Genomic DNA, 22,346 nt, shown 5'->3' with positions numbered 1-22,346 from the left:
CCGCCCTGGACGCCCGAGGGTCCAACAGCTCCGCCCTGGACGCCCGAGGGTTCGTTTGCTCTGCCCTGGCCACGCCCACGTCCTGCTCCGCCCTGGAGGCTTCCTGCTCCAGATCGGCCTCCACCTCGTCAGCCTCCAGGGCGCCCACCCCCCCACCCCATTGGTGTTTGTACGGCATGGGGACACGCCTTTTTGGGAGGGGGCGTAATGTTACATGTGTGTCCTGGGTTTCCCCCTGCTTGGTGTTTTGGTTTAGTCCTATTCAGTTTTCCCGCTCCTCGTTTGTCCTCAGTTTAGTCACCTGTGTCTAGTTAATTTGCCCCAGCTGTGTCTTGTTCCCCTATCTGTTCTCTGTGTATGTAAACCCAGTGTTCTCCCTCACTCCTGGTCGGTTATTGCGTTTATATGGTTGTAAGTGTTGCAGTTCCTGAGTTTTTGTATATTAAATTCCTGTTAGCAGTTATTCCTCGTCTCCTAGTGCTTCCTGCCTACACACACCGTGACAGCTGGTGTCCGATGTTTAAAAAAAATTAATTAAATTTAACATTATTTATAACCCTTCTTGTTTTTAAAAGACAGGTGTTGGTCTATTATTATTCCTAAATATTTAACATGCATCACAGATTTGACTGCTTCACCATTAAATATGATGTCTGGATTCACCAAGTTCTGTTTTCGTACACTGAAATACATGCAAACTGTTTTGCTTACATTAAGAGACAAACAAGACTTTTAACCAATCTGAGACTTTCGCCATTGCAGATGAAAGTTTGCTTTCAGCTAGTTCTTTAGTTCCTGCATGAGTAAAAAGCACAATATCATCTGGATACATTATAACATCAACACCTTGACATGCTTGAGGGAGATCATTAATATAAATACTAAATAAAATAGGTCCTAAAATTGACCCTTGAGGAACCCCTATAGGACAGCTAGCAAAAGAAGAGCACTTTTCAACCGCTCTTGTACATTGTTTCCTTTTATTCAGGTATGTTTTCATCCACGTCTAGGCAGTAGCAGATAAATTAAAATTCTGAAGTTTTGAGATTAAACAGTTATGATTTACTGTGTCAAATGCCTTTGCAAGATCTAAAAACACAGCTCCAACAACACCACCTTTGTCAAGTTGACCTAATTTTCTTGACAAAAAAACTAACTCGCCGTTTCTGTAGGATAATTATTTCGAAATCCAAATTGCATTGGGTGTAAATTCACTTCACTTTCATTTAAATAAGAAACTAATTGATCACAAACTACCCTTTCTGTAATTTTTCATGCTATTGGAAGGATACTTATGGGTCTATAATTTGATGGAAGAGTCCTATCACCTGCTTTAAAAATAGGTGTCCCTACTGCCGCCTTCCAGCAAGATGGAAAATCTGAGTTTGTTATTGACAGATTTGTGTAGCGTCTGGACCAATCACACACAAATTATTCATTATATTTAATGAAAAGTCCGGTAAACCCACTCTCTCAACAAATATCTGTGTAACTTCCCCCGAAGCTAACACCACTGGCAGAACTCGGACACTCACAGTGTCCTGTTACATAGATAAGAACCTTTTTACGACCTCAAAAAGGGAATTCCTGAGAGATGTGACTCTTCTTGAATTCTTACTGAGAAGGAGAAATAAACCCTGCTAATCCTATATAGTCCATATATAACCACTTGAGAAATGTATAAACATGTATCTAATTTTAAAATCTCATGATTTTCCTTTTATGTTTTTTTTTTCTCGTGTGGCATATTTGGTCTCTATAAACTCCAATCTTCGTTCCCCATTTGTTAATTTATGTTGCTAACTTTGTGACGCATGGGTATTATAAGAATCTTGAAGATTCTTTTGCTTCAACAACCAATGAAATTACAGATTCAAATGTCTTGATCGAACACAAAGAGTCGTAGAATCTCCCTCCAAAGGGACAACTTCTGATTGGCTCACACACCTCCAGAGGGTGTGACATCTTCACCCTTTTAAAAATCACTGATCAAGATCAGCCTCTCTCTCTCTGGACTCTTTCTCTCTCTGGACCCTCTTGGCTTTTTGACTCCCTTGAGTCTCTTAGCTCTCTATTTCTCTTGGTCCTTCCTGAGAAGTCCTGATGTGAAAATGATGCTAAACTAGAAGTTTCCTAAGGACCCCAAGCTTGTGCCAGGCTGCGCCCTTGTCTTTCCATTCAAGTTGTCCGTGCCTCAAGCTCATATCCGGAGTCACTAATCAATTAAGATCTTGACTATTTGCTCTTAGTAGTACTTAGTAAGAAAAACATTTCCCTTGCCCCGGAAATGTACATTTCTATTAATTAATTAATAACCAATTTTGAGGGTTTACAGAATGAACTGAGTAATTGGTTGTAATGTTAATGTAGCTACATCAAGTTAATCTGATTAACTGACCCAAATATTCATAATCAATTATAACAAGTTATGATTGGTTATTAATATTTCATTGAGCTAGTTCGCTACATTTGGTTTGTTTAGGTTGGGTTTAGGTTAGGTTTCTTTGGGTGATCTGCGGCGCTCTAGGGAGTGAGCCTCTCAATTGAGCTACATGACTGATATATAGAGCCCTTTCCTGTTTCTCCTACTCCAGCATGTTGACTCTATCTCCTGGACAGTTCTTTATAGATACAGCGTGTTTAATGTCTGGCTCCCTCACAGTGATTCCATATCACTGTCAGTGTTGCCTCTGGACAACATCCTCTTTTAACAGCCTTTAGCAGGACACTGAATATATCACCACAAAATATGTTTATAGTTCAATTAGAATTGCCCGGAAGAGAAGAGTGTTACCAGGAATTCCTCGAGCACAGCCTGTAGATTGGGACCATACAACAGGGATAACTGATGAGAATCAAGAAATTGAGAAGGGAGAGAGAGAGAGAGAGAGAGAGAGAGAGAGAGAGAGAGAGAGAGAGAGAGAGAGAGAGAGAGAGAGAGAGAGAGAGAGAGAGAGAGAGAGAGAGAGAGATCAAGAGAGAGAGAGAGAGAGAGAGAGAGAGAGAGAGAGAGAGAGAGAAAACAGCTACTGCTTCTGTTTGACTGCTTGAGTATCAACAGGAGTTTAAGGCTATAACTCCGGGATATCTATAAAACACAATGATGGAGAGCTGTATGCAATTGCAGGAATTGGGTGGATCTCATGAATTCTAAAGCAATGCTATAGTATGATCATATGTATTTTTTTATTTTTATACAACAACAAATAGGGACTAACTGAATATACAGTACAATTTGTCATTTGACATATCTATATTGTCAGGGTTATGTCCTTGTATGTTTGGTTGTCATTTCATTCTTGTGTTTCTATTTCTTGTGTTTCCTTTCAGTTTAGTTCTTGATTAAACCTAGCCTTAGTTACTAATTAGTTTAGTTGCCTTTGTTTGTCCCCTGTATACTGTATATAGCTCTGTGTTTCTGTTACTCCTGGTCAGTTGCCATCATTGTTTTGCGTATAGTTTTGCTTATTTATTATTCCTGCTTATTTATTCTCCAACGACCTCCTGTGTATTTGATTTTTTAGATTATAGAAAGAGTATTATTCTTCATGTGTGTTTGATTACCACAGCAACTGTGACAGAAGAGCCGACCCAGACAAAGACAAGTAAACTCAAATAAGAACAACATGGACTGCTTAGTGAAAAAGGGCCGTACACTGGAGGAGTACCTGGAGGAGTTTCTTGAGCTGTACCACGAGGCACGCTGGCATGATGAGGCCCTAAAATACATATTCTGGAGTGGGATGGATGACATTTTAGGCAAAATGCTGCTGTTGAAAAACAGGGGGTCACAGCCCCCTTATTGACTTCATCGGTAACACCTTGTGGGTGTGAGGATCCTCCTTGACCGTAGGAGTTGTCAAGGAAGACAACATCAGCTCTGACACCCAGAACCACTACCACTGCCAGCCAGAGATGGGGACTCGAGTATGAGACTCGGACTCGAGTGCGACTTAAGTCATACAAACGCTGACTTCAGACTCGACTTGAGACTCGTCCTCCAAAGACTTTAGACTTGACTCGGACTCGAGCTGCGGGACTCGTGAACAATGTTTATTTTTAGGAAACGTCTGATGAGCTCGCTGTTATTCCCCTCCCTCCGTTACGTATAACCTGCCTACGTAACACAAACTATGTATTGGCTGCGCGCAGCCACATATGAGAGGACAACAAACAAACATATCGACAGCACCGGCCGCTGCTGTGCCATTTATCGTAAGCTTCGCAGACATCCCGAGTCTCCCGCATATTGATAACGGCTCCCTGATGCCCTGCAAATTAGTTCAAATCTCCCCCCAAGAGCTTTCACACACTGCGCTCCAAACCGTGTTTTGCGCGCATGGCAGAGAGGGAGAGAGCAAAGACCTTGTGTGTGTGTGCTAGTGTGCGTGTGTGCCCCATGAAACGCATGTAAGACAGCATGTAAGACACCCGTCGACCGAACAATCAAAAATCAAACTCTATCATAAGGAAGTGTGATCATAACATTTTTGAGGATAGTAGCCTATATTTCACATCATTTGGTTGCAATAGTGTTTTGCATTTAGCTACACTGTGATGTTTTGCACTAAATAGGAGTATGTAAGTTTTAGTGCTGTGAGGTATAACATTTTCTATATTTGGTCTAATGGCCCCACAGAGCCAGCACAATAGGAGCCAAGGCCTTTCATTATAATTCAGCGACAGACAAGGGAGTCCTTTTTCTTCAGAACCTAAATTTTTGGTCTGTACTGTACTGATAATCCTTGTATGTGACGGCTTCATTCGTTCACCTGCTGATGTTGCATAACAATGCACAGCTGCTGACCGTGGTGAAACACATTTGACCTATCCCTAGTGACTATTTTTTGTACAAAAGCATTGTTAATGACAATTTTACTATACAAAAATATTTTCCAGAACAAATTATCATTCCTACATTACAGGTTTTCCATTACGCATGAGAAGAACCCCATTTCATTTCCGCAATGCAAAAATAAATGCATAAACATATAAATTTCCAATGACTGCCATGTGAAAAAAATATATATTACTGAAATTAAGTATTTAAATATAGTATTTGTTTTGCACTTTTTAAGAATCACGAATTTCAATTATGTAGTAAAATTCCATCAAATTGAATTGAATAATCCTTACATATTATTCGTATTATGAATTAAGAATTTTAAATGAGCAAAAGTATATTTGTCACGGATTCACCAAGCTCCACCTTCACTCCAGCACTTTCATCTCCCGAATACTAATCACCTGCACCTGTTTACCATCTGCACTTCATCAGCCACTGCATTTAATCACACACCTCAGGAGCATTAATTGTATATATACACACATTTATGTATTATCTTGAGAATGTTATACTGTGAAATTAAAGCTGAGGTCTGTAGTTTTTCATCTTTGTCGCCATCTCTGTTCGAAATCTGCAATTGGAGTTATTCGCGGAATTATATACTTTACGTGGGTTGTGCCTCGGCACAGCACAGCGCGTATGTTTTGAGGAGAATGTGCGGCTGTCAATCACCGTGCCGGTGTGGATACTGTCATTTGGAATCACAGATTCTACTTTTTGGAAGTATGACCAACATAAGAATTTTCACCGGAAAATGTTATCTGAACAAGTAAGTAACATCCACGTTTGCTCTGACCAACTAAGGGAAAAAAGTATTGCAGTAAATCGCGCTGATTAAATCCAACGATCGCTTGTCATATCACGTCAAACCATGAAAATTATACTTTGATCTCAAATTGTTAATGTTAAAAACATCAGCATTGCTTGACTACATTTAATGCCCTTCCGATATTTATTGTATTTATTGTTTTCGCATGGGCCCGTTTGCAGTCTCTTTTTTTCTGTAGCCACTCCGATGTCCGACTTCTTTTGCATTTTACAATGTGAATCTCCAGTTGTCACTGGTGATTGTCATATGAACCTTTCTCGATCCGCCATCAAATTGATAAGTTTAATTATATCAAGTGCTGTGAGAAAAGGCTATAAATCTCCACGTCCAACATCCTCACACGCAATATAGCCTACTAGCCAGTACCACTGGAATTAAAAACATCATTACACGCTTACCGTTTTGAATCGAGCTAAAGCAATCAAATAGTTTTGAACACTGGCTGGTTATGTAATTGCTCAAATTTATTTTGGATAATTTTTACGGACTGCAGCTTTAAGCATTAAAAAATACACAAACATTGGAAGGCCATGGAAATAATGACTTCATATAAATGAGAGGGCCCAATTAATGGAGGAGAAGTTAATTGAAAGGACAGGGGACTCCCATGAGAAGTCTATGAAGAATCATCTGATAATCATGTCACGCTTTACAGATGTTACAAACAGTGGAGCCAATGCAGTACAAGTGATGTCGCCTCAGTTCAGACAGCATTAAAGCCCTGATGGCTTCTACGCTCAGGAGAGAATGAGAACAACATTGAGGACAAGAGAGAAAATGAGAAATTTTCATTGGTTCAATTAAGAGGAACATTGTGAAGGGTAACACTGCCCATAGGCATTGATCTAATAAATAAGTAAACAAATACATAAAAGATAAATTGAGATATACATGAACACTATGTCCAGAGACCGGCCGATCGCTGGGAGGATGAGTTACCTTGGCAACCACTCTGACTCCTTTAATAATGAGTTTGACTGAGGGTTAAGCAACAAGAGTTGTCAGTAAACACGCACAGCCAGCGTTTCCAGAGGGGAGGATAGAGTTTTGGGTTTGCATACAACTGGAGAAAACCAATGCTTTGCTTCCTTTGGGCTTCCCAAAATCCACTTCAAGTATTTAAAGTGGAAAAAATGTGGCTGCCCATTAAGAGTGGAATAATGGTGTTACTTTATGCCCTTCAGTTTGGGGAAACAGTTAATGCACAAGTCAATAAATCCCTAAGAGATCATGAGCATCTGACAGAACAGACTCTCTCCTGTAGCTTAGAGAAACAGATGGGCAGCATGTCCTCTTCCTGCGGTCATGTGAGAGTCACAGCGCAAACCCTTCTGACTCACATTCACAGAACTGTAAAACCAGTCTACTAATGGTTCAATATGTGTCAAATTAGAAATTGACAAATTATTGTGTGCTCTTTGAAATACAAATTTCGGAAGTAGCTCATATTAGTATTAATAGTAATATGTAATATATTAGTAATATGAGTGTCACGTTGGCTTAACACACTTAAAATGATTTCTCATCGTACACTGGACTTCCGTTCTATTTTTGCACATTTACAATGTCAATAACATTGATTGGACAAGTACAGCTCGCGGCAGTCATGCGACATGTTTGTCCAGCTGCAAAAATTTCCACTGTTGCAGTTAACAAATAATACGGTGAAAAAATATTTAGATCCCTGTTTATTGTACACTGTGAACATTTCCCGTTAAATTTACAGTAAAAAAACTGCCAGTTTTTTTGTTGACCATGTTTCAGATTTTACAATTTATAACTTTATATTTCATTAAGTGATATAATTTCTTTATTAATAATTTCATAACTGATTAACTTTGCACTGTTATTGAACTGAACTGAATCAACACTGAACTAAAATGAGCAGAATAATGACACTATTGTCTTCGGTAAAGCTGCTTTACAGCTGAAATTGAATTTGTTTCATGATGAATTTTGCAAAATTAACACTGTTGTTTTCCGGTATATTACTGCTTTGAAACCAATTCTATTGTATAAAGCACTATATAAATAAATGTGAGTTGACTTGACTTATATACTCTATACTTCAATATGCTCAACTGGAATTAGCTTTTTTCCTTATTGTACTGCTAACCACCATAATACAGGTGGTACATTAGAAAGCCTCATGGTTGCCCTGGAACGATTGTATAAGGTCCTATAAACGCAGTATGAATAGTGTGTATGTTTAAATTTTTTTTTTTTTGCAGTCTTTCAACATTTGAATGGCAGAAAAGCTCAAACTCAGCCTCCACTCTAATCAGATGCACTTGTTCTAGAGAAGGATTTCAATGAAGAGGTTGCAAACCCTATAAGGTTGCTGCCATAGACTGTGCAGATGTGGATGTTAATCATAGGCAGGAGAGGCGAGGGTAAAGCTTTCATTGAGTGATAGCGAAAGGAGGGGAGAATAGCCTTGAATATCAGCCTCATTACTTCACTTTATTGTGCACATACTTGCAAACAAGTGAAGGTACTGTTCCTCTATACAGTAACCTAATCCACAACTTTATGGATGTTCATGAATTCTCCATCTCCAAAAGGCTTTGCTGAAAGCTACCTCAAATTAACAATGTAACTGCTTTTTTTACTTTTCAAAGACAAAATATTGGCTAGCAATATATAAATGAAGAAAATACTGAGTATAACTTTTTTTAAAGGTCATGTATGTAATTTCTGAATGACTAATGCTACACCAGATGGAGAATAAATAACCGTTTACCCAAACACTTTCAGTGCGGCTTCCACAAAACATACACTCACATTAATCATTTTTCAGACAAACTGGTTGTTCCGTTTCAAAAGCATGCCATGGGTTGAGCCAGAAGCTCTAGGTTATTTAAATAAACAGAACAATGTCTTGAAAGCATCACTGAGTGACAGGTTTAACATTCTAAATCAATTCAGTTGCCTCTGCATAATAAAGTCAACATGAAATCCCCTTTGACCAAATTTACTCGAAAAATGTATTGGGTCCTATTGTGAACAATTTATTAGTGCACATTTTCCAAAGAAAAAAAAATGTCTTCGCAATCTACCAAAATCACTCACTTTTAATCACTCACAAAATCACCTCAAAATTAAATACTTCATTTTGGTGATCAAAGATGAGTTTTACAGGATAAAATTATTAACTACAGGGGAACTTTAAAAAAACGTTCCATGAACGATGTATAAATATTGTTTTTGTGTTAAGAACATTATTAAAGACCAAATGAGCAAACATTCTATTAACGTTACTGGGAGCACTTTTCCTAATTTAATCAATTCCTGAAGGACAAAAGAAAAAAGTTCCGCCGAAATAAAATGGGTAGTGAATGCAGTTTCTTTGTCTCTACGATGACTTAGCCTACCCTAATTGTAGATGAAATACTAAGGGGAAGAACACTTCTCCTTTAAACAGAGTGTAAATAACATAATTTATGTAAATTAGAATGAAAAGACTGTAAAACGTTAAGCCTAAGCAACAGAGTTCAGGTAATTAAAAACATGAATAACACAAATGATTGACTGCCTTTTTTCATCTCTGTTCTGTCCTTTCTCTGTTAAGGTTTTATGGTGTCTGCCATCTCTTTCCATGTCCCTCATAAATAGCTATTACTAATATGTGTATGCGTGTGTGGGTTTGTGTATGTGTACTTAATTGGTTGTTTATGTTCTTGTGGTCACGCTTGCCTAGAGCTTGTGGTTTTTTAGTTTTTTTTTCTCTTGAAATCGAAGAGCATAACATGTTATTGCACAGAAAACCTGACTGTATCTCTTCATGTAACATATGTAGGTGTATAAGTTAACAAAGGGCAAAAATCAACAAGTGATTATGCTAAACATCTAAATAGCATTGGCTCCTGTGTGTGTTGGAGTGAAGAAATCACTGCGTAGCATTATCTTCTATTCATGTTTAAGCGCAACAGTAAAATGTCTCACATCAATAGGTGTCACTGCCAAAACACTCCGGCTCTTCCTCATGTTCTCAGTTGACAGCTACAGCTCAGAAGGTTCTTCTGTCTCCTGGGACTCTCCGCCGGCATACAAATGGACTTCTGCTGTGAACTGTAGCCAGAAGAAAAAAAATCATTAGCATAATGTTTCATCAAACCCTCCACTGGGCCAATTTATAAATTAAAAGTCACTATTGTCTCAGTTTTGATATTCATTTCTTGTGTTAAATAACATGAAACTGCAAGACAATAAAAACCAAATCAAATTATAAACATTAGGATGTACTAAAATATGATAGTGTATTTCACATTGACTTCATTCAAAAATACAAAATAGCACACAGTTTCATTGTACATTGTAGGCTTGTTTAGATTCGTTTACTGAAATACAAAAAACAAACTCAAAATAAAAAATATTTTTAATAATAAAATAACATTTTGGGTGTTTTGTACACTGACTGACACCAAACTTATTCTTGTTTGTTTGTACGTGATAGCACCTGTCCTCATGTTTCGATAAATTGCTTGTCACTCTTACATTGGTGAAAAGTTCTTTAGTGCTTGGTGCAGTCTGAACCCTATCTATACTGCAAGACAGCAGCTCGATGAAACAGCACTGGATAGCTCAGAGAAATAAGATAATGACACCCATTATAATCAACAGAACTGAGTGTAGAAAGCTTTGGTGATTATAATGGGTGTTTATTCTATTTTAGGCTCTTTACTGTTGCACAAAGGCAAGCAGACCCATGCATTGATCAATTTTGTAAATGTATTCCACATTTAAAAAAAAAAGCTTCTAATTAATGTCAGTAACTGTAATCTGACAACATATTGAAAATCGCACATTGGGTGTTAAATTATGTCATTACAGATGAAAAGTAAATGGACCACCCGCCAAGAACCATTTTACAACGGATTTGCACATGAGCAAATACCCTATATATTGCATCTTGTCTAATGTCTGGTAATGTAGCAATCAGGATCGCTAATTTTAACAAGCTAGCTCATTTAGCGAGTTAACATTTTACTAGTTTCAGCTAGTTATTTAAACTTTTCACGATCTTAGCAAGCTAGTTACCTTTAACAACATTAAGCAATCTAGTTAGGTATTATAAAGCTCACTAGTTAGTTAATTTAGCGAGTTTAATTTAGCTAACTTAATTTATGGTATGATGGAAAACATGAAAAATTCAATTTCTCATTAATGCAATTATCTAATCAACCCATCACATGGCAGTTACTTCAATGCATTTAGGGGTGTGGTCCTGGTCAAGACAATCTCCTGAACTCCAAACTGAATGTCAGAATGGGAAAGAAAGGTGATTTAAACAATTTTGAGCGTGGCATGGTTGTTGGTGCCAGACTGGCCGGTCTGAGTATTTCACAATCTGCTCAGTAACTGGGATTTTCACGCACAACCATTTCTAGGGTTTACAAAGAATGGTGTGAAAAGGGAAAAACATCCAGTATGCGGCAGTCCTGTGGGCAAAAATGCCTTCTTGATGCTAGAGGTCAGAGGAGAATGGGCCGACTGATTCAAGCTGATAGAAGAGCAACTTTGACTGAAATAACCACTCGTTACAACCGAGGTATGCAGCAAAGCATTTGAGAAGCCACAACACGCACAACCTTGAGGCGGATGGGCTACAACAGAAGAAGACCCCACCGGGTACCACTCATCTCCACTACAAATAGGAAAAAGAGGCTACAATTTGCAAGAGCTCACCAAAATTGGACAGGTGAAGACTGGAAAAATGTTGCCTGGTCTGATGAGTCTCGATTTCTGTTGAGACATTCAGATGGTAGAGTCAGAATTTGGCGTAAACAGAATGAGAACATGGATCCATCATGCCTCGTTACCACTGTGCAGGCCGGTGGTGCTGGTGTAATGGTGTGGGGGATGTTTACTTGGCACACTTTAGGCCCCTTAGTGCCAATTTGGCATCGTTTAAATGCCACGGCCTACCTAAGCATTGTTTCTGACCATGTCCGTCCCTTTATGGCCACCATGTACACATCCTCTGATGGCTACTTCCAGCAGGATAATGCACCATGTCACAAAGCTCGAATCATTTCAAATTGATTTCTTGAACATGACAATGAGTTCACTGTACTAAAATGGCCCCCACAGTAACCAGATCTCAACCCAATAGAGCATCTTTGGGATGTGGTGGAACGGGAGCTTCGTGCCTTGGATGTACATCCCACAAATCTCCATCAACTGCAAGATGCTATCCTGTCAATATGGGCCAACATTTCTAAAGAATGCTTTCAGCACCTTGTTGAATCAATGCCACGTAGAATTAAGGCAGTTCTGAAGGCGAAAGGGGGTCAAACACAGTATTAGTATGGTGTTCCTAATAATCCTTTAGGTGAGTGTATATATATATATATATATATATATATATATATATATATATATATACATTTTTCTTTGTGCACCTGATGTGCACATGTGCTCTAGCAATAGCGGTCATTTATATGTTTCCATTAAGTCCATAAGACCGTAGGGTGTCCCTTTAGGCTCATAAGCTTTTGATTTTTATGTGATTTACCAAAGCCCACGGATTCCACAAATGCTGGCTCTAGGTAAACTACGGCCCTGTCCCAAATGGCAAACTTCATATGCACTTTCAGTCTTGTGGGCTTACTATGGCTCCCGCATGTGCGTGTCCATTAAGTCCATGAGACCTTAGGGTATCCCATTTAGGCCCTGTCCCAAATTTCACCCTAAGCCCTCACGGTCTTACGAGTGCGCACTTCCGTGATGTAACGCCGCTTTGACCGTCTGGAAGAAATCTGCTTCAGTGTGGGCTCAGCAAAAGTACCCATCGAGGGCACATATCAACCGCTCACGAGCACCTTTCTGAAACCTAAAATGACAAATGGGACACCCTAATCTCATGGACTTAACGGACATGAGCACGCGGCAGCCATTGTAAGTCTACAAGACCAAAAGTGCATATAAAGTGTGCAATTTCGGACAGGGCCTAGTCATTTTAGGTTTCAGAAGGGTGCTCGCGAGCAGTCGATATGCGCCCTCGATGCGCACTGATGCGAGCTCCGAAGCAGACTTCTTCCAGACGGTCAAAGCGCTGTTACGTCACGAAAGTGAGGATTCGTAGGAAGACAGCGAGTGTTTAGGATGCCATGTGGGACAGGGCCATTGAATCGCAAAAGGACTGCAAGGGCGTTTGACAGCATTTGGGTAAAACCTTTTTTTTTTTTGTCTTCTTGTCTTACATTATTTTCATTCAATCACTGCTCAATTATCTTATTTTGGTTTGATTTTATAATAGAAATAGAACAAAAAGAAATAGACTAATATGTTTGAAAAAATTTTTTTACACTAATATTCGGTTACATGCAATCGTTGCATACACAGTAGTTTGTTAATAATATCTGCCTATCCTTGTAGCAGATTTCTTAAAAACTTGTTTAGATTAGTCAGATAATGACAGTGAATCACGGTCTTCAAACGGTGCCATAACAATGTCTCATTACTGGCACTGAGATCAGAAGTCTGACTGGAACACTGTATGACTTTGTGTTCCTGAGCCACACCAGATGGCTCTGTCCCCTGCCTTTGAGATCCCTGTCCAGCTTAAACATTTTCCTTTTTCCAAGCATCATTTTTTTTTAACCAACTAAGGCATGGAAATACTTATTTTGCCTGTACTATATTTTACCTGGATACTCTTTGCACACATTGATAATTAAAGAGGGCCTATTATGCCCTTTTACAAAGGGTCTATTAGTATAGGTTTTCATGCTTGAATGTTCAAAAAACTTAACTGACCTTGACTTGATCTATTTTAGACTGCAACCACACTGATTTATGACCGCATGCAAAATAACAAGGCAAGATGATAGGTTTAAAGCTACTTCTACTAAGATAAATCTTTTTAAAGCAATATCACATGAGCAAAAGCACAGCTGATATATGGCCATAACACACTCCTGCAAGCATATAAATAAACAAGGAATAACAAAGGACTGTAACAAAGAATCTCTTGTGTGTTGTGCTAGTTCAAAAGATGAGACAGAGCCTCCGTTACTAATTCGAAAGCATCTAGTTAGAATTAGCAATGACACCTTGGGTCATTAGAGTAACAAGAAGGCAGCACGATTGTGTGATAATGCTTTTATACAACAGTTTATTAAACATAAAGTTAATATTCTGTAACGTACATTTAGTTACAAAACGAAGCTTCAGTAGAACCGTGAAACCAGGTCATGTGTTTTTGTACAAATCAAGTGAATGATTCAATAACTACTTCACCAAAGCTTATTTTTGGGAATAAATCAGCATTTTTTTATGAATTGGTTGAGTGAATGATTCAATGACTCATTCATTAAGACATCTACTGATGTAACAATATAAGAAGGACTCACTGAAAAATTCCAACCATTAATACACAGACTGACATTATGTCGGCAGTGAGCAAACACAGGCAGGCAGAATGATACAAAAAGTGAAAGTTTTTTATTAGCATGCATTTTACTAGGATGTTGGCTGTTTATTAGTACGTATAAATCACATAGTAATGCTTTATTCTGCATGACCATATTATACATCCCTTAATCCTACCCAATACCTAAAGTTAACAACTACCTTACTAACTAATAATAAGCAGTAATGAGGAGTTTACTGAGGCAAAATCATAGTTAATAGTTTAGTTAATAGTGAGAACTGGATCCATAAACTAAAGTGTGACCAATATTTTAAAAATAAAAATTTTAAATGTTTGAGCTCAGCATAACTGGGAAATTGTGTATTCTATTTAAGTTAGACACGCCAATGGAGTTTTTTTTAGGATTTTAGCAATTAACATCACTTTTCCAAATCACACTTTTAAAATTATGCTTTAAAACATAAAATTATCCAGAATTTCCAAGACCATAGGAACCCTGGTTCTTCAATGGTTGTTATTGATTTTTAGTTGTATATTTGCTTATTTTATTATTTGTTTTATATCTTGAGGCCCCTTTGGACGTTTGCTTGAGAGCCTCTAGTTTGATCCCCAGCTAGTTACAGTATACACTACAGTATTACATTATATTGAGTGGTCAACCAACCCTTTCACAAGTAAATTGAATTGGTTTTTCTACATTATCATGTGCATCATTTCGTTAAATAAAATTCAGGGTTTCATAATACAGACAGTTGGCCTAAATCATCAACGATACTGTATACTGTTTGCCTTTTATTTGCCTTTTCCAACCCAAATAAAGTACTTGAAGTTTAAGTCGGGGATATAAGTAATGAGGTCTTGAAGGATTCTATCTCACTTGCATGCAGTTTTTATGCACTAGGTGAAAAATGATTGCATGGCCTCTTGTGCAGAACCTTGATTAGCCAATTTACATTTCTGCTCCACACTTTCTTATTTTTCATCTTTGTGTGTTCTTCCCCTTAGTATTTCATCTACATTTAGGGTTAGGCTAAGTCATCGTAGTGACAAAGAAACTGCATTCACTACCCAAAAAACTTTCAGTTTTTTTCATCTTTCTCTAATTTAGTGGTGGTACTCAATTTGTTGGACAGATTTTCCTAAGATAAAAGATTAGTTTATGCTAAATTACAACAGAACATAGGGTGATGGATTCAATTAGGTGGAAATTTATTTTACTTAGTTTATAAAAAGCAGGTATGACCTGTAATCATATAAAGGGAAAGGTGTGAACAGGTAAGCTGGGATGTGATTATCTATATTTTAATTTCAAAAACATAACATTTATTATAAAGCCATCAAAACTGGTCATGTTGGCCAATATTGCTAAAACAACATGTAGTTTGTGATGTTTTGATTTGACTTTAAGCAGTACAGCTTATTGTATTGCCTCATAAAATCCATAGCTGGACACCAAAAGTTCACATTTTGTGTTCCGTATCCACAATACAGACGTGTATTGTGTATTGAGTCAAACGCAATATGTTATCTGAGCTGAAACAAAGACTCCATGGTGCTCACCAGCTCCACAATCTTATTATCAGAACCAGCGCTTGTTTATATCCACCTCCTGTCCCACCGCTGACCTGAATTGAAGCACGGGTTATGTTTACTTGGTCGATAAAATAATGTGTTCTGGCTTTAATGTTTATGTATGGAGGAGAGCAAAATATTTACAGATGTAGGGTCTCAGAGATTTGTTACTTCTTCAGTTGGATCTATTTATTTTTGTTCTGCCAACCATTTTAATTCCAGACAAGCTCTGAGAAGTGGGGTTTTTAATCTCCAAAACAATTACCTGCATTAATTGAGTGTGACACTGACAATACTACCGACTCAATTCCTAATGGAGTGCGAGTTACACTGAACCCTGAAAAAGACATTTCGAAACAACACTACTGGTTCGCCATGTAGCGTGGTGACGCTTGTATCTATAGCAACGTGGCCCTCTCAACCTTGCATAAAATGTAATGACATGTCAAGACTTTAGAGAACAATTAAGAAGCCAACATGGGTCACTCTTTATTACACCATGAATTACTCAATGATTTCCACATCCAGCATGGAGCAAACTATTAGCCTGTTAAATTGATTCCAGGATGAAACTGGATGTTTTAACAACGAGGCACAGATTTGTTATTGTAACTATTGTATTTGTTACATTCCACAAAATTGGTGTGGAAAAAAGAGTCGTTCAGGAACAGGTTTCGAAGTTAAGGTATTGGTATCGATATCGAGAATATTTGGAAACCAACCTTTTGAACAGTAATGTAGCCTAACTGTTAAACAGCATTTCAATTATTGTTATCAAGCTTCACAAACTATTTAAAGCTTTTGTAATTCCTGACCTGAAAAAAAGCATTAATTCTAATTGAAGGGGTGGGGGTCGGTGCAAGGTCTATAAAATAATGTTAAATAATTAAAATAATGATTTACACACACTTTTGTGTGAATTTACACTACTGTTCAACAAGTTTGGGGTTGATATCAATGTTTTATGTTTTTGAAAAAAAGCCATGCATTTTTTTTAAATCAAAAACACTACAAACATTAGTATTGTGAATATTATTACAATTTAAAATAACCGTTTTCTATTTAATATATTTCATTTTTTTAAATGTATTTCCCCCCTGTGATATCAAAGCTTAACTTTCAGCAACTTAATGTATTTTTAATTTTTTTATTGTAACCACAAAAGGTTGTTTGAGATTTGTTTACAATCCCAACATGGACCCCCTGTTGAAGGCCCTGACTAACTGTAATATCCTGTGGGCAAAAGCAATCACAAGCAGATTAGCTGATGTCTCTCACTGGCCTGCAGGACAATCATTGGCTGTGTGCTGTAAACAATCTCAGGACAACACAGTGTCAAGATATACGATGCATACTCATTAATGTACTCACAATGCTAAGTATAATTATTTAACATCACCGACTTATCATGTGAACTATACAATTCACTGGCACACTGCAACAACTCATTACAAAACAAACAGCCTCTGGGGTTGCCAACTCTTTGTTTCTCTATCTACATTAATAACTTTGATTTGTTCCATGTCACTATTGATTCGGCAGTTATGTAAGGATTATGTAATTACATGCAAGAAACAGACAGTCCATCATGTAACACCAAGCAAAACAAATAGGGTTATAATACCTCAAAAGGTCATTTCAGATAAATGCACTGCCTGATGTTTATACATAAACTTCAGACAATTAGATCTCAAAAACACGTCCCATTTAAAATCTGCAGCTATTATTTGATTGGGATGCACACAGATGGATGTTTTTTATATATTCACCTCAAGAGGGCCACAACAACACTTTTCATGGAAAATTTCACTAATGTTAGTTTCTGGTTTCCATTTGGTTATTTATTTTGGAGTGGAACCAATATCTAACATTTAAAGAACATTCTTTTTAGGTTTTTAAACTAACATTCATATAACATTTTGGGGACCAAAATGTTAGTTGTGTTTTCATTGATCTTGCCTGAAAACAAAAACATGAGCTGTTCTCCTGATGTTAGTGTATTGCGCTCATTTGTTTATTTTTATCTACCATTCTAAGAACATTCTTAGGTTTTATAGAACTATAAACTAACATTCCGAGAACGTTTAGGGTACCAACATTTGTTAGTTGTTTTTGCATCGATCCTGCCAACAAACAAAATAAACAACAAGGGCATATGAGCTATTCCCCTAACATTACTATAAGGTTCCATTTGGTTATTTTTTGGGTGGACCAAATATCTAACATTCTAAGAATGTTCTTTTTAGGTTTTTTAGAACCTTAAACTAACACTTCCAGATCATTTCGGGGGCCAAAAGTTTGTTGTGTTTGCATCAATAATACCTGAAAACAAAATATACAACAATATGAGTTATTCCCAATTAATGCATGGTTCCCATTTAGTTATTTATTGGGGTGAAACCAATATCTAACATTCTTTCTGGGCTTTTTTAGGATCATAAACAAACATTCCCAGAACATTTTGAGGACTAAAAATTGTTTTCATCAATCTTGCCTGAAAACAAAATAGCTATATAACACGGGCATTCCTTAACGCTTCCCATTTGGTTAATTTTTGGTTATAGGTGGGACCAATATCTGATTTTCAAGGAATGTTGTTTTTAGGTTTTATTGTTAGAAGAATAAACTAACATCTTCAGAACACTTGGGGAACCAAAGGGCTGTTTTTTTTGTTTGCATCTATATCTGTTCAGACAAAAAGTACAGCAAGGGCGTATGAGCTGTTCTTTTTCAGTTGGTATGATTTCTAACAGGTCCAATATACAGTACATGTAATGATGTCCACTACTTCTAATGAATAGCAGAATACAGTATTGAACAATGTACAAGATGTATGTCAGGGTAAGAGATGGAGAGACAGAGCTGGAGAAAATGAGGATGGGAACTGCATGGGGTTGGTGGGGAGAAGATAGCGTGGTGTGAGATGCATTTTTATTTGTCCTATTAGGTTTCAAGGTGGCACCAAATACTAGATCTATTTCCTGCACACACAAAAAAGTCACTAGAAAATTCCAAGAGTAAACAGGAATTATTATTCAAGGCTACATTTCCTACATCCTACTACATCAATGAATTTTCCATAGAGCAAGCCGTCACACAGAAAGGCTATTGTTAATGTAATGGTTTGAAATTGAACATTAAAGTCCAAGTGGAGCGGTAAATCAAGTCGTCTCTATATGCCAAACTACATGAAAAAGTGAATTCTTCAAATGTATATGGTAATGGTAGTAATGTAATAAGTAAAGTAATGTGGTATACACAACTTTAAGACCAATATTCCATATTCCCCCATAAATGTGAACAATAGGCTACTCGTTGGATTTAATGCAGATGATATAAGGAATGAATGAAATAACCACGTTGACTTATTGTGGAATTTATTCAACACAGCAACGCAATTATATTAGTCTGATAGCATGTCCATGAAATCTGTATAACGTTAATTAATATTCATGAGATTGAAGGATGAGCTTTCACACTTTTCACAGAGCAGACAGTAAGGGTATCTGGCAATAAAGTTAATCGAGTTAATTAATAAAATTCACAAACCGGTGGTCCTAGACATTAAAAAGCGTTATTTTACAGATTAAACAACCGTGTTTCAGTTAAAAATATTCAATAACATGACATCTCCCGTGAAAACACCTTCACGATTCACTGACAGCCTGCGCGTGCCTTGGACCGAACAGGTCTTCTTCATTAGACCAGACGATATGAACTTCAGACGGCCTGGGATTTTCATATAGTCCAGATATTTAGTCATTTGATGTAATTGTATCGGTACTTTAACAGATCACTCTTACATACATGAACAAACGAACGATGTCACGTTAACGGAAGCAACTGGCAACTTACATCTGCCTACACTGTCACGATGATCGTGAGGCGATTCAAGTCGTAAGTCAAATGCTTAGAAAGCGACAATGTAATGTTCTCCTTTGTCAATGAAGTGCACGAACTAGTGCACGGTTGCATCGTTGTATGCAACGAACAATAGCCCGCGAGACCGAGAGACCACTGCAAACTTACCTTATATGCATGCGCAGTCGTTTCGAGATGATAGTCGCCGATGAACGAATACAAACGGCGTGAGAGCAAATAAAACAGACCTTTCCGTAAACCCCTCCTATCCTATTGCAAGTGGTCACCCATCACCAGCGGATGGGACAACCCTCCTCCTCCTCCCCATCCTCCTCCTCCTCTCTAGGACTCTGGCATTGACGGTGTGCTGCGATCCTCCTGACACCCTCCAATTGAACGATAATGGAGAAGATGAAATCTATGTATCTATCTATCTATCTATCTGTTCTTCATCCTTCCTTTCAATATATGATTATTTATTTCAGATCTGAGTTTTATGCTGCCTGTCACAACTCTCTTTTGGCCCTCACAAGGAACATACACTACACTAGCCGATTTAATAGGCAAATGCTTAAGAGTCTATGATTGGATCATTATTGCAGTAATTATTATTTTTGTAGCAATGTTATATGTTTTTGCAGCAGTTCATCTAACCCAAATAGCTTTTCATTTCTTAAACATTACAGTACAAAAAGACACATAATGGCCATATTCCAGGAGGACAATGTCAAGATTCATCATGCTCAAATTGTGAAAGAAAGGTTGGGAGGGAGCATGAAGAATCATTTTCACATGAATTGGCACATATGAATCCAGACTTTAATTCATTGCAAGTCTTTGGGACGATTTGGTTTTTGTCATTGTGTGAGCCACAGTGGTCAAAATGTTTAGATGTTTTTTCACCTTGGCAATATTTGTTATAATCAAATTTCACGTGTTTTCTACTTTTTAATTGGTATACTGTCTGTTATCTACACTATACAAGAATGTCAGTTTTGTCTCGCTGAATGTTCTTGTGTATTGCTGAGCTTTTAGATTCAGATTTCAGTAGGTAAAATTCTACAATAAAAAGTCAATACTGTAGTACAGAAAAAGAAAATGGACATTTGTTCACACTTTATATTAGGTGTCCTTAACTATGTACTTACATCAAAAAATACAGTGTTATTGTGTTCATATAGTTTTGCAAAACAGTCCTGTTCCCCATGTACATACTATGTAGGCTACTAATTATAGTAATTAGAATAACAGGGTAATAACTATAGGTACTAACCCTGAACCTACAGGTATTTTATAAATGTAAGTATAATGTAAAAAACAAAACAAAACGAAAAACAGGCATGTACACATTAAGTGCATTGTAACAAATTATTCGGTTACACTTTACTTTAAGGTGTTCGTGTTACAGTGTAATTATACATTTAAGTACTGAGTAATAATAATGAACTAACTACATGTTCTTACTATAGGGTTAGGGTTTGGTTTAGGGTTAGCTGCATATAATGATGCACAGTTTATAGTAATTACTATACTGTAGCATGTAACAGGTTTAACAAGAACACTGTAAAAGTAAGTGTTACCTGATTCATTTAAATGTTAGTACATAGTTAAAGACACCTTAAGTGCGACCAAACATTTTTTTATTATACAGCTCATTTATTTTTGTAGAAATGTGTTACATGTAAACTGAAAATTCAGAGTTGCTTGTTAATTTTTTAATTCTTACACCACCACACAGAGATCTGAACTTGTTGTTTTGAGAGAGAAAAAAAAATCTCATTTGAAAATTGAGACAAAGCGATTGAGAAAAACAGTAAATTAAAAGTTAAATTACTTTAAAAGTGACTATTCGAGGACATAACCGTGTCTATTAAAACGCGCTGTCATGTTTGCATGATCTTCCATAGAGCATTCATCTCTACACAGCCTCAGTACACTAAGTTGCTTTATATATTGTGCTGAAGACACATCACTAAACTTACATTTCATTCATTTACCAACATTTTACTCATTCTTTTTTTACTTGTATAATTACTCAACAGGTAACACTGGCCTTACCTGTTGAGTAATTATACAATTAAATAAAAAAAAAGAATGAGTAAAATTTGGTAAATGAATGAAATAAAAATATCAGAGGATCACCGGGCTGTTACCAGGCAACGGTTGTGAGGTATGAGATTCATGGCCACTGGAGGGCCATTCCTAACCCACAACTGCCATTTTTAGAAGAACTAACCTGTATCTCTCCAGTGTCTCCAAATAATGAGCATTATCATTTATGAAAAATAATTCTGAATTATTTTTTTAGAGGCATGAATGCAAGTGACTTAAAATACGCTTATTCATTGATATTTTATTAAAGTAAACCTCTTATGAATGATGCTGTTATATTTCAAATGCTTGTCAGATTGACAATCCTGGCAGCATTTCTATACTACCCTCTTTAAGTAGAATATGTGCCATTTAGATCATCATTTTTAAGGCATCAATATTTGAAAACATGCACCGAATATATAACAAGACGTTTCTTATATGCTTTAGGACACGTCTGAAGACAATCTTCCTCCTCTTTAATAATAATCATTCAGTCTGGCCGCTTTGATGACGCTTAAAAATAGAGCAGAACTCTCGAGGGGAGGTCATTACCGAGTGGCACCGCCGCCGTTAGGGCCACTGTCTGCGGACCGCTCATTTATATATTTGAATCTGAGCACAAGAGTAGCGCTCAGAGAAAGATGCAACTCAGCAGGATGGGTCCGTCTTCCTGTCTTCAGCCTGGGTTTCTGTGGCATTTTTGTTATTTAATCCCTCCATCATTAAAGTATTGAATATTTTTTAAACTTTAGCCCTTTCCTTGCAAT

The 22,346-nt window shown here is 37.2% G+C and overlaps 1 protein-coding gene across 1 annotated transcript in view; it reads right to left on the bottom strand.

The window, feature by feature from the left end:
- pde4bb (phosphodiesterase 4B, cAMP-specific b) overlaps positions 1 to 19,760 on the bottom strand; it is a 75,429-nt gene extending 55,669 nt beyond the window's left edge. The window contains exons 1-2 of the mRNA XM_077209197.1: positions 19,654 to 19,760; positions 9,621 to 9,746 (exon numbers count right to left, since the gene is read on the bottom strand). Of these exons, the coding sequence (XP_077065312.1) occupies positions 9,621 to 9,662 (42 nt within the window). The 5' untranslated portion in view covers positions 9,663 to 9,746; positions 19,654 to 19,760. The remainder of the gene's footprint in view (positions 1 to 9,620; positions 9,747 to 19,653) is intronic.
- Between the last annotated feature and the right edge of the window lie 2,586 nt (positions 19,761 to 22,346).

This window comes from Siphateles boraxobius, unplaced genomic scaffold (assembly GCF_051911475.1).
Source record: "Siphateles boraxobius isolate OS27281-9 unplaced genomic scaffold, OSU_SipBor_1 1, whole genome shotgun sequence".
Taxonomy (NCBI): Eukaryota; Metazoa; Chordata; class Actinopteri; order Cypriniformes; family Leuciscidae; genus Siphateles; species Siphateles boraxobius.
This window is presented reverse-complemented; position numbering and strand designations above follow the sequence as displayed.